At 40.9% G+C, this 12084-nt stretch overlaps 1 protein-coding gene across 2 annotated transcripts in view; it reads right to left on the reverse strand.

The window, feature by feature from the left end:
* The window catches only part of uggt2 (UDP-glucose glycoprotein glucosyltransferase 2), a 42372-nt gene that overhangs the window by 12642 nt on the left and 17646 nt on the right, over nucleotides 1-12084 (reverse strand). Inside the window, exons 24-33 of one of the 2 annotated variants that reach the window (XM_037109988.1) lie at nucleotides 10752-10882; nucleotides 10266-10361; nucleotides 9941-10043; nucleotides 8896-8975; nucleotides 5731-5920; nucleotides 5443-5601; nucleotides 3761-3846; nucleotides 1389-1473; nucleotides 1162-1244; nucleotides 804-827 (exon numbers count right to left, since the gene is read on the reverse strand). In XM_037109988.1, the coding sequence (XP_036965883.1) occupies nucleotides 804-827; nucleotides 1162-1244; nucleotides 1389-1473; nucleotides 3761-3846; nucleotides 5443-5601; nucleotides 5731-5920; nucleotides 8896-8975; nucleotides 9941-10043; nucleotides 10266-10361; nucleotides 10752-10882 (1037 nt within the window). The remainder of the gene's footprint in view (nucleotides 1-803; nucleotides 828-1161; nucleotides 1245-1388; nucleotides 1474-3760; nucleotides 3847-5442; nucleotides 5602-5730; nucleotides 5921-8895; nucleotides 8976-9940; nucleotides 10044-10265; nucleotides 10362-10751; nucleotides 10883-12084) is intronic. The other variant, XM_037109990.1, reaches the window with a different exon arrangement.

Below are 12084 nucleotides of genomic sequence, written 5' to 3' on the forward strand. Positions count from 1 at the left end.
ATTTCCTTTTCTCTTCACATGCACGTATTTAGTCAAACAGCCAATCAAAGTGACTTCTCTCACAGACTGCCACCGCAGCCAATTCATCATGATCAATTGACTGCCACCAACAAGGAAGACTAGTGAAGGACAAAGCACAAAAACTAGGGCCACGAACGACCGTCCTGAGGCCGAACGGACAGCCTAAAAATCAGCAAACCAAACCTTCCAATAACAGCATTATATACACTAAAGAATATTTCACCGGTTCCACTGTCCCACGACTGTGATGCCGTCTGCACTGCTCCAAATGAATCACCAGTTCAACAGTTTACAGCACCCTGGTATTGCTACGGAGTCCCCTTAGGCAGGTCACAAGTTCGATAACAAGACGACACTTTGGTTCGTATCAGGCTGCTGTTCCTCCCAGTCAAGCTCCTTCAGGGTTTACTCATATGAGTACACTGCTGTCCTCTTGGAGAACTCCAGCAGGAGTTAATGTCTCAAAACACAGTATATAAGTATGGCTTTGTAAGCATATGGGCAGAACATTATCTTTGTGCGGCTATTTCTATGCACTTACATATGTATGGATACATACATGTTATACAGGCTGAAACACACCAACAAAGAGAACATGAAAATGGAAATATCATATTTAGCAGCTTTACAGTTTTACCACATTCTGAAAATATTAAGTCATTCTCATTCATTACAAAACTTGATAGAGTAGTGCAGCATCTGAAAGCAACCAAAAAACACTGCATGCTAATGAGATTGAAATAAGTTTCAGGTGTTAAATGGGTTGCAGCAACACTGCCTACCTTTTCTCAAAAGTGCTCCAAACACTTCACACAGCAAGCATTAAGTGAGAAGACAGGATCACACAGTTAGGAAGTGTTGGGGGGAAACACACACACAAATGCACACACACACATACCTACAGAAGCACATATTTTTTGCAAGACTAGATCTTACAGCATAATATAGGAGTCTGGGTCGAGGGGAGGAGTAAGATCTCCTGAAACCGCAACGTATAATTGACAAACAGAAGGCACATCAGGAAAGAACCCACCAAATCAATGAGCTCACAGTTGTTACTGTCACTCAGCTGGAGGAGGGTTTAAAAGTTACAAAAAACAACCAAATGTCTTTGATTGTATGTAGGAATAGATTACACACCTTGCTATGGAGTCCCATATGCCTTTGCTTTCACTATTTTCACTTAGAAGGTCTTCATTGATCTTATCTGCCTTTTTCTGTACCTGCAATGAAAAAGAAGACACAGAACAATGATTTCTTTTCTCAGAGATTTTATCGAGTCTAATATCAGTTTATTGCACATGTAGTAATGTCCAGTGATATTAGAAATCTTCTACACTCAAGAAACAGCCAAGAGACACACTCACTCTGACTTTGATGATCTTACTGTGGAAACTGTTCAACACAACTATGACGTCACCAGCATCTGCAGGGGAATCTGTTCCATCATGCCTGAAAACGAGAATAAAGAGTGAAAAAGTGATGATCTGCAGCCAGTTAGTCTGAACTCAAACTTAGAAACTTTACTTGGTACGGCTGAGCCATATCAATATATAATCCAGACATAATGATAGGTACTCATTAACCAGTGGTATATCTATTAAATCACAAATGTGTGGCTAAGCCACAGACATGACAATTATGAGAAGAGCATAAACAGTTCTTAATTTTTCATGACAGCCTGTCTGATACATCGGTCGATATCACAGTTGCTTGCAATAAAATAAGTTGGTTTTGGATGGTGGTCAGTGTTTTGTCTGCTGCATACCAAAGATCAACTGATTGAGCAATCATCCATGACACAACTTAAAATTAAGGTTAATCATAAAGCTTTTTTTAAAGATGTACCTTAAAATCAGACTGAAGCCACAAGAGTTATCCTGATTTGCATCAATCAGCAAATGCAAGGCATGTTCTTTTGAGAAAGAGTGAAATGCTGAATTGTCACAATAGTTTAACCTTTTTTTTTTTTTTTTGATCAACTAAATGATTTAATGAGCAAGTGTTGTGGCTCTATAGCTGACAGGCATTTACTCAACTATGCTGGTTGACATGTTTTAACCATGGCAGCAGTAAAAGGAAATACATACAGTAGGCTCCTCTCATGAGGGAGACAATGGCAGCTAATGGATAGACAGACGGTGAGCGCACACACTTAAAAGCCAATACTGGGACAGCTGCCAGGGTCACTCTGACTATATTCATTACCCTCCATCATCGTTAAGGATCACCTCACCATTATTTTATCCATCACTACTTTCCAGCCATGCTGTATATATTGGTAGATATAATGACAAAGTCACTACGGTATTGATTGTGTAACACCGCCGCTCACTGTAATTGTTTTAGGGCTGATTTGCCCAGTGGAGAATATGCTTTACCAAGTGGGATCTGCAGGGTTTGATGGTGAAACACAAGAGAGCAAACTTCTGGAAGAGATGAGCAATAGGGTATGATGCACAGCAAGCCATTACAACCCCACTGCTTACCAAAGGCAAAAAAACCCCTAACCTTATCACTATGATAAATGCCCCCTCCTCTTTGGGCCAAAAGTGCCCCCGCCGCTAAGCTCAAATGCCGCTTGTGTTTTGCCCCCCACCCCCCCTGCTGTCACTGATGCAACTCAGCCTTTAGGGCTTGTGTTAGAAAGCACCAGAGATCAATCTGTATCCGTGCTCAGAGGAGAGGAGAGCTGGCCATCTCATTCATCGCTGTCAGGGCAAGGCGCGGTGGCAGCACAGGACGCAAGAGGAAAAACGCAGGCTCGGGGACCGGAGAGCACAGACACTCCCACTGGACGCTGATCGGCCACCTAACCAGAGCAGAGTGCCGCTAACCACAAGAATAATGACACTGCCAAGGTGAAAAATGACATCACCTTTTAGCTTCACCTGGAGGATTGGGGAATAAATCTTGGTTGTCTGATATGATTCCAGAGGAACCAAGGGCTGTATGTGTCCTAAATCTTATGTGAGGATAGCCAGAGAGGACAATATCTGTGATTGTAGGGACATCGTGCATTCACATACATGGTTGGGACCTGAGCCATAATCACAACAGTGAGGGGTTATCATTCTTGGTGATGTTAAAAAGAAATGATATGCTGTTCCTTTGAAAATTAAGAACTGGATTTGTTTTAGATCAAAGCGGAAAGCACCACCGTACATTTTAATTAAGTGAAAGGGAGGAATTAAAAGAATACAAGGCAGGGAGAATTGCATTTTGTTTGAAAATGCATCAAATAAACCAAAGCACAATACTGTTTCTATTTGTCCGGGGAAATCAGACAACGCCAACGCACTCTGTCTAGTAGATGCAGCCTCTGACACCTACGCCATCCTAACTGAAACACGTTCTGCTGCTGATATTTGGCAGTCTGAGGTGGATGGCGTGGCAGGTGACCAGCTGAATCATCCCTCCACTCTGTCTTCTCTTTAATAGCACCCCTCTCCTCCTACTTGTCTCTCTCCCCTCTGTGGTTAGCAGAACTCCCTGCACTCATCAAAACCTTGAGCTGGTACAGTGTCAGCAGCTCTCCATGTTACCATAGTGACGGGTTTCATAGCTACCGGTATGAAATGGTGAGGTAGCTGAATACAACCTTGATGCTGAGCTACTGATGAAACTGCCCAATTAGCATCATTACCTAACTTTTTATATACAGTGTGACTGTAATGAATGAGATAGAAAAGACTACAATGTCATTAAGAATAGTGTGCAGAAACAGATGAATACTCACGTCACAATCTGATAGATATCCTCTGATCTCCCTTTACGTAATCTCAGGATCCAGGCGCCAGGATTGGCTTTCAGCTGGAAATATCCCTGTTGTGGTTGAAACAACATGAGTGTTTACTCAAAGCAATCCAATTCACACACATTTTCTCAACACCGGCACCAAAATGTTTCTGTTACAAACTTTCTTCTATAGTTAAAGCAACATTATACAAGGATTCTCTGAGACTTGACAGCCATGAAGTTTCTTTGTGCAATTCAATTATACACCGTGGTCATAAACACGAAAAGCTGTATACATGCATTTGTATGATTCCATTACCTCTGATCAAAAACTAGACAGTTGATGACTTTGTTAACACGGCTAAGCATCAAGCAAGTGGGGACACAAGGGATGGCAGGCCAGCCAATCTATCATTCAAACAGCAAGAAGGACAGCTTGTTGGCTGTTTTGTAGCCATTGAATTCTAAGATGACCAAAAGCCAATCTAAGATTCACTCTTGTCTCTCCCTTTCTCATCTTAGTTTCTTTGAGTCGATGTCCGCTTATTTCTGTTCGACTCTGTTACAATGCCTCCAGAGGAAGCAGAGAGTGGTTAGGTTACCAGCTCACCTGGCTCAGGTGCCCATTCGCTGCCACTCCTTGCCAGTATTTCCCACTCTGGGTCCATAAACCTCCAGACATGTGACTCTTTCAGTCCAAGTCTCAACTAAGTCAAATCGAGTCAAGTCCCCATTCAAATTACCTTTCCCCTACCCATGATTTTACAGAGAAAAGCAACAAGGTTTTAGTACCTGTCTAATAATCATATAGAAAATAATTAAATTACATAAATTATACATACAAATTATGACAAATAATTACATTACCATGCTGTACATACCATAATAATAGATATTCAGTTACATAAATATACTTTTTTTTCTAAAAGCCTATTTATTTCTTAATTTCTTGTCAATCAAATACCTGTCCCTTCTGAAGTGTGACATACCAACAAATTCTAAAACTACTGAAAAAATGTCCAAACCAAGTCGCTAGTCTTTAACATCCAAGTCCAGTCTCAAGTCATTTCTTTTCTGTAGAGCACAAGTTGTCATCAAAACAGTGACTTGAGCTGACCTGAGTGCAAGTCACAATGCCTCAAGTCCCCATCTCTTAGCTGCTGTACTGCAGTGTAAACACAAACAATCCCCCACTTCTCACAGTCCGGTCCAGGCAGAGTCAGCTTGCTGTACGACCAACCGAACTACTGTAACTAATGAACAGCAGCTTCATTTAGCAGCAGTTAGCTATTTTAGCAACAAGTTCAGATATCTGTCCATCTGGAAACTCTGTTAATCTCTGAAAGTCGAGGCAGAGCAGCAGAAGGACATCAGGGGGAAAACATCCCCATAAAATATGATCCCATTTCATCAACATAGTTGGTGGTGTGGGACGTAGGGCCATAAAGTGCACTTCTCCTGGCAGATTGTACCCAACAACCCAAACACATAAAAACAGGTGTTCCGGTTGCAGAGCAGGAAGGTAAATGGTATCATTCTCCCTATTACAAGTTGTACACTATCAATGATGATTTTGGCATCAGTGTTGCTTTAACTCAGATGTAGAAGATTCAAGATTCAAGAGTTTTTATTATCATTGGACATTCACATGTCAATCAATGAAATTGTCTTAAGGCCACTGACCAGGTTAGCCATGACAATAGTGTCATACATGAGTGGGTCCTGACTCATGCCCAGAGTAAACTGCAGTCCACGTGGAGGCTGGCCGGTTGACAGATCGAAGCAGTGGCCCTCCAGCAAGAGATGCTCCAGCTCATACTCTGCTGTCACCACCCCGCTCACCTGGAGTGAAAACACAAATGACAGAGGGCAAAAAACAACAGGGAAACAATTAATAGAAAGCACCTCGGCCCTAATTAAGGAGTAAGAATGATAAGGCCGCTGGTCATTATGACTGAGGAGCTAAGATACCTCCTGAAGGTGGATGTTATCCAAGTCATGAGGGCTGCGGACAGCCTGCACGATCCAGCTCTCTGGTGTGATCATATTAAGGGTGAGAAGAGGAGACTCGGGGAGCTCTGTGAAGCGGGCAACTGGTCCTGGAGACACTGTGTCGTTGGCCAAGAAACTCACATCGGACTCCAAGACGAAGCGGTAAAAGCTATGAGGACAAACAGAAATGATCACAATTTAAGTGCCTGTCCATCAACTCTGAATTTACATATCATCTAACAATTGGGCAGAGAACTGAAAGCCCTGAAACGGTGGATATCCTGTTTGCCACCAGACCTAGTTGACCTAGTCAACAATGCATCCAACAAACCCACTGTTCTTTTCAGCAAGCACTAAACTGATGACATGTTGTGCAATAGTCTTTTTTTTCTAGAACAGGAGAGATGTGCTCTGTTGTGACAGCTGGGTATACACAATCTCATAAAAGGGAGGAATCTAATACTATTACTTGCCAGGGTTCCTGCTCAGCCAATAACAAAAATATGTCAAGTAGCCTGTGCACCAAAAATGCTGCCTCTCTCCATTATTACTCAGTTGTCGCAGATGCTAGCTCTGGGCTAATCTTTATGCTAATTGTTTTTCTTCAGTGCACCCTCTGACACCAAGGAGTTATAATGAGCGTAGATAATATGGCAGATGATAAGCATTACCAATGCTAATTCTTTTTATTTAGAACACTTCTTATTCTCAAAGGTACAGTGTCACATTTCTTATTCGCAGGGAGACTTCACAAAAGTTAATTCTCTCCGCGGCAGCTGTGTTCCTGTAGACCAGAACAGAGCAGCTAAGGGGGGGTGTTGACTCCAGGCTAGCTGCATGTGGTACAGGTACAGTAAGTGATGGGGGACAGGTTGTAGTTAAGGAAGAAAGCCAACACACCTGGGGAAAAACAACATCTTCATTTGATTGCACTGTTTGTGAGATGACCAATTCTCCACAAGACCAAAAGTGAGAGAAAGAAGATGAGCAGCCCTGTGGTCTCTGCTGCGGTCTTACCGCTATCAGGCGTATCCATGTGAATTAAATGAACCCATTGAAGCAGAAAAGGACAATATATCAAGCAGGGCAGTTGCAACTTTGCGGTTACAAAACTAATCTGCTGTTACTAGTTGTCAGCCTCTTAGTGATTTAGATCTTTGGGATGAGATCAAAGCTACCCTATCACATTTATTTATTTTCTATTTTCCTTTTTTTTTAAACTCTGCCAAGTAGGTTATGTTTTAGTTCCAGTTTGTTTGTCAGCAGGATTTTGGGCAAAACACTGTTTTTACTGTTGCCTTTACTTCAAAAAATTTAAATTAAATTGAAGTTGTACAAACTATAAAGTTTGAATAACAGAAAAGTATTAGCCGTGTAGACGGTGGTAAAATACAATGGTGACAAACCATAAATTGCGGACAAATGACGATGACGTCATGATTCACATTCATGGGTAGGAGTAATACTCCAGGGTAGCCTTCACATGAAGTTGCTTCAACTTCATTAAAAAAGGCAGCATTCCCTTCTCTCCCCTCTCATTTCAGAGTGTAACAAGAGAAGAAAGCCGTTTCCTAGGAGAACTGGTACAACTGTTACATCGTTACATCTGTAACAAAAAGTTTCTCTCAAACTTAGGTGTGGCTATAGAAATACACGCGTATAATGCAACTAATCATACTCTTACTAATATCCAAATGTGACCACAAATACTATATTTAAGGTGCAATATATAAGAATTGGCCAGCTGTTGCAGTCATACTCAAAAAAAATAGGGGGAAGCATATCACCAAAGTAACCAATAACTGCTGCTAACTGTAGCTTCCAGCTAGTTAGCACAATTAGCCATGCATCTAGTGGTCCAAACTGGGAGCTCATAGCAATAGATGAGTGTTGGTGTTTACACCGTTAGCACAGGGGCTTTGGACTGGGACTGAGCCAGTGCTGGCTGGTTAGCATACTGACTATGGTAGATATCTCTGCAACACAATTCATTGACAACATAATGTAAAAACTGTTATATCTTTACATTCTGTTAATTTTAGTAGATTCTGTCAGTGTTTTCAACTAAAATACTTACATATTGCACCTTTAAGGAAAATGTTCAACTTGAAACTTCATGTTAAAAGGCAGTTATATTGACAATGACCTTTGCACTTACAGAGCAGTGAACAACAGTTTTTTATTACATTTTTTGGTCTTAAAACTTTATTAATTCCCTTAAGCTGAAGTTTCTGAGGGTTCTTAATCAACTTCAATAACTCAACAAATATCATCTAGTCAGAAGTTCAGTATTTTTGAAATTTTAAGCTTTGAAGAGTCTGTCCTCTATCTGTTCAAATACTCACATTTTAAGTGGCTGAAAGGGAGGAAGGTACTTAACACAAAACAACCAGTAACACAAAACAATTCTGCCACCAAGGCTAATTACATGAAATGTGTCTGCACTGGACTAGTGGAGCAGCAAGCAGCAGCTTGACTGCAGACATCCAGCATATTTATCTCTCATGCGAAAGTATCACGTAGCCATTTGTGTCAATTACAAGCAATTGTCACTCTGGTGGAACAGGAAGTGTGATGGGTTAGGGAGGGAGAGAGTTTGTGAGTGATTTCTAGGGGAAGAGTTTTTCCCATCACTTCAATTCCTGCTGGTCTGTGACAGAGGTCAACAAAGGTCATGCTGTAAATTGTGCCTCCAAAGTGAGGGTAAACTCCCTTGAAAATTCATTCATTCGGTATTGAAAAAAGCATTTGAGCTTTTTCGGCACACAACCATTACAAATGACTCACCCCATTATGGAACAAATTAAAAAGAAAACAATCCAAATCAGATAATGACTAGCATTTACCCAGTGATGTGAGTGTTAATGGACAATTTCAAGTTTTCATTTGATGCGTTGTTTTGTTCTTTATTTTGTAGTTTTTACTGCATGGCTTGAACCGCAGCAGTGCAAGCAGTAAGCAATTTGCTCAGAGATGCAAGGGAGGCCCAAAGCAATAAGGTGGTGTTATTAAGCAGATTGCATCTGTGCAGTATAATCTTACAAAGGCAAGGAGCGCAGCAGAGATGCTAAGTCTGCAGCGGTCAGAGGATACACAAACAAGCCAAACAGGGAAAATGTAATTACTGTTGGAGCCAGAGCTTACCTCTTGAGGGGCATCTCGGACAACTTGGCCCTGCAATTCATAAACACCTGCAGTCTCACATTGATCACTTGACTGAGCACCTGCAGAGTCACAAAAGTAGAGACCAGTTAGGAACCAGGAGCAAGGAAGAGCCCAGTCCAGCAGAGGAGTGCAATATACACAAGAGCTTTTTATTGAACTGAAGAACTGAAGGCTGCCCTAATGATACCAGATTTTAAGAGGATCTCAAATGATAAAACAAATACACCCTTGAAATTTCCACTGCATCCAGCAGTACACTACAGAAAAAGGTATACACTGCAAACAACAGCTACTGAAGGTGGCAGTCTGACTGGCTGTCTGTAAAAGAACGGTGAGTCATATTTTCATATTCACCCAAGTCAAATACTTCACCACAGCAAGCCTCAGGCAAGATGCAGCAGCGAGCTAATGGGATTCAGTGAAACTAAGCCCACTAAGGAGACTGTTTCTAAATAACATTATCTGCTCAAAGAATAAATAAGCATACTTGGTTCAGCTCACAAAGGAGGCATAAGCATAAAATAAGGAGTTTTTTCCACTTTTCTAATCAACTTTACCGACTCAATAAATGCTTTGAACGAGCAGAAGTGAATTCCTCCTGCTCTTAAAGTATCTAACATTAGAAAAGGAAGGAGTCGAAGCAAAACTTTTCTAATTCTTATCTCAGCATGTATTATTTACTGTTTGCCAAGTGGGTGTTAACTGTAATGGGATTCTAACACAGTATTCTGTCTACTCAAAGTCAGGGTATTCAGTCACTGTACTTTCCTTCTTTCTATTTTGGAAGTTTAAGTATTCTTGGAGGGTCTAGTATCCTTCAGCATAAACAATGTGCACAACAGAATATAACCACACATCTGATCATAGCATCATGGAAGGATAGACCAAAAAAAAAAGAAAAATGCTTGTGACTTTTTGCACCTTGGCAAGCTTTGTGTATCTATACTCTTCCTTTTAGTGATATTAAGGTCTCCTTGCTGTATGATGTCAAGAGGAGAGGAATACGAGAAAGAATACAGCTTACGATAAGTAGAGAGGACATCTTCTGCGCCTCCCGAGTGAGGGGGTCGACGATGGCCACAACATCATAGAACACCTCGTTTTCACGCGGGGAGAGGTTGAGCACACTGAGGTGGAGAGAGGAACAGCACACCAAAGCGGATTCAGCACTACAAGGTTATACAACCCTTATTCAGCAGAACTGCAAATCAAAAGATTCCCCTCTCTGGACTGCTGGAAATGATGACGTTGCAATTCTAAGATCCATTGTAACGAAGGGAAAAGCTTCATTGCGAGACTGCAGAGAACAATGAGAGTGTAAACAGAGAAAAGAGAAAAATGTTACCTACCTGTGGCTGTCTTTGATAAAGTGGACATCTCTCCTGACCTCTCCTTTGGGTGCTGCAGTTAGGAGGGCGTCAACTTTCATCATCAAATCGCTAGCGCTACGGGGAAAGAGGCATATCAGGGTGAGCCCTTTATTTATTAATGCTACATGTTGTGGGAGGGATATCAAACAGAACTCATGTAATGTGATGTCAAGCTGTTAACAAGGTGGCCTTATAAATCAGTTAATGGCACTTGAATACACTGAAAGACTGACACCTCCATCACTACAGAACACTTAATAGGTAATAATAGGTTTATAGAAACTCAACACTAAAAAAAAAAAGTGACACAAAGAGAAAAGTGATAAAAGGTTTAAAGATAATTCACAATACAAGAATTATTCTCTTTATCTTTTAATGTTGGGATGCTGAAATGTTTAGCACAGTCAGTTCTAGAAAGATAGTCATTTTTTTCTCATATGACAAGGCAGACAAATACAAACATACTGCTTTGGCTTCATCCCCATCTGTTTAACTTTGGCTTTGACTTTCTCTGCAGAACCGCTCAGTGTAATCTTCTCCAGCAAGTGGAAATCCTCCACAGTGAATTCCTCCAGCTCTTCAAACGGGCCGAGTATCTAACACCAGGAAAAGAGTGTCAGTCAGAACACGACTATTCAAAATTCTTATCTGAGCATGTATTATATACTGTTTGCCAAGCGGTTGTTTAATGTAATGGGATTGTAACACTGTGTTTTATCCATTAAAGTCGTGGTATTCAGCGCGTGTGTTTTCCTCCTTTTCTATTTTGGGTGTAGAGTCCTGCCAACTGCAGCAGAGGAATGTAAAATGATATTAATTGTTACTGCTATCTCAGGGGCTGGCCCCTTCGTATATGACTGTCAGCATCACTGCTGCTGAGACATCAGCCGGCAGCTCTGTGCACACATACACTCAGACGTACAGTCACTCACACGCAAACACACACACACAGTGCAGTTTGTGCCACCTGTGACCTTTGAGAAACAGTAATGCTGATTTGACAGTACTAAGGAAGCGCTCTGAAAACACGAGAGGGAAAATCATCCAAGTGAAGCAGCTAAAAGGATCCTGCTCCACTGTACCAAACAGTAGCACAGTGGTTGTACAGCTTTCTAAGAGTTAAATGAATGCACAGTTTAAGCACTTTCAAGGTACCTAAAACAAAAACTTTCAAACACAAAGCCTTTACCTTGTCTTATCTAAATTGTTCCCATAAATGCAACAGCTGGAAATTAAGTTTTCTGGAATTCCTTTACACCGCCAGCAGTCACTATACAGCATTACTTTGTTTATTTTACCAGCTGTTCGTGATTCCTTTGATTGCGTGTTCTGATCACAATCAAAAGCATAGACACTTATTCAGACGCCAAGAGGAAACAGACAAAAATGATGCGTCATTTCATTCCCAATATCAAAAAATGTTTGTTTAAGCTAAATGAGTGGAGTAGATGAAACAGGGGATAATGTTGTAAATCAATTATTTTTCAAGGAGAATAGTGGAATTGAAGCATATTCCTAACTTTGAAAGTAAAACCGTTAAAGCAACATTATGTAGAAATTGGAATTTTGTATAATGTTGTGTCCCCCACAGTTTCTGAGTGCAACAGCACTGTCATAAGTACAAATCCCAGGTCCATAACCATTAACCGTGGCTGAGACAGGGACACCATTCACCCTCTTACAAGAAACTGTAACATCAACATGATTTTGAAGCTGTTATTTTAAGGTAAAAAAAAAGTTTCATAATGTTGTCTTAAAATGTAGCATTTTCAAGACATTCAATACTTTATATGAACCC

The sequence above is a fragment of the Acanthopagrus latus genome, chromosome 9 (assembly GCF_904848185.1).
Source record: "Acanthopagrus latus isolate v.2019 chromosome 9, fAcaLat1.1, whole genome shotgun sequence".
NCBI classification, from domain to species: Eukaryota; Metazoa; Chordata; class Actinopteri; order Spariformes; family Sparidae; genus Acanthopagrus; species Acanthopagrus latus.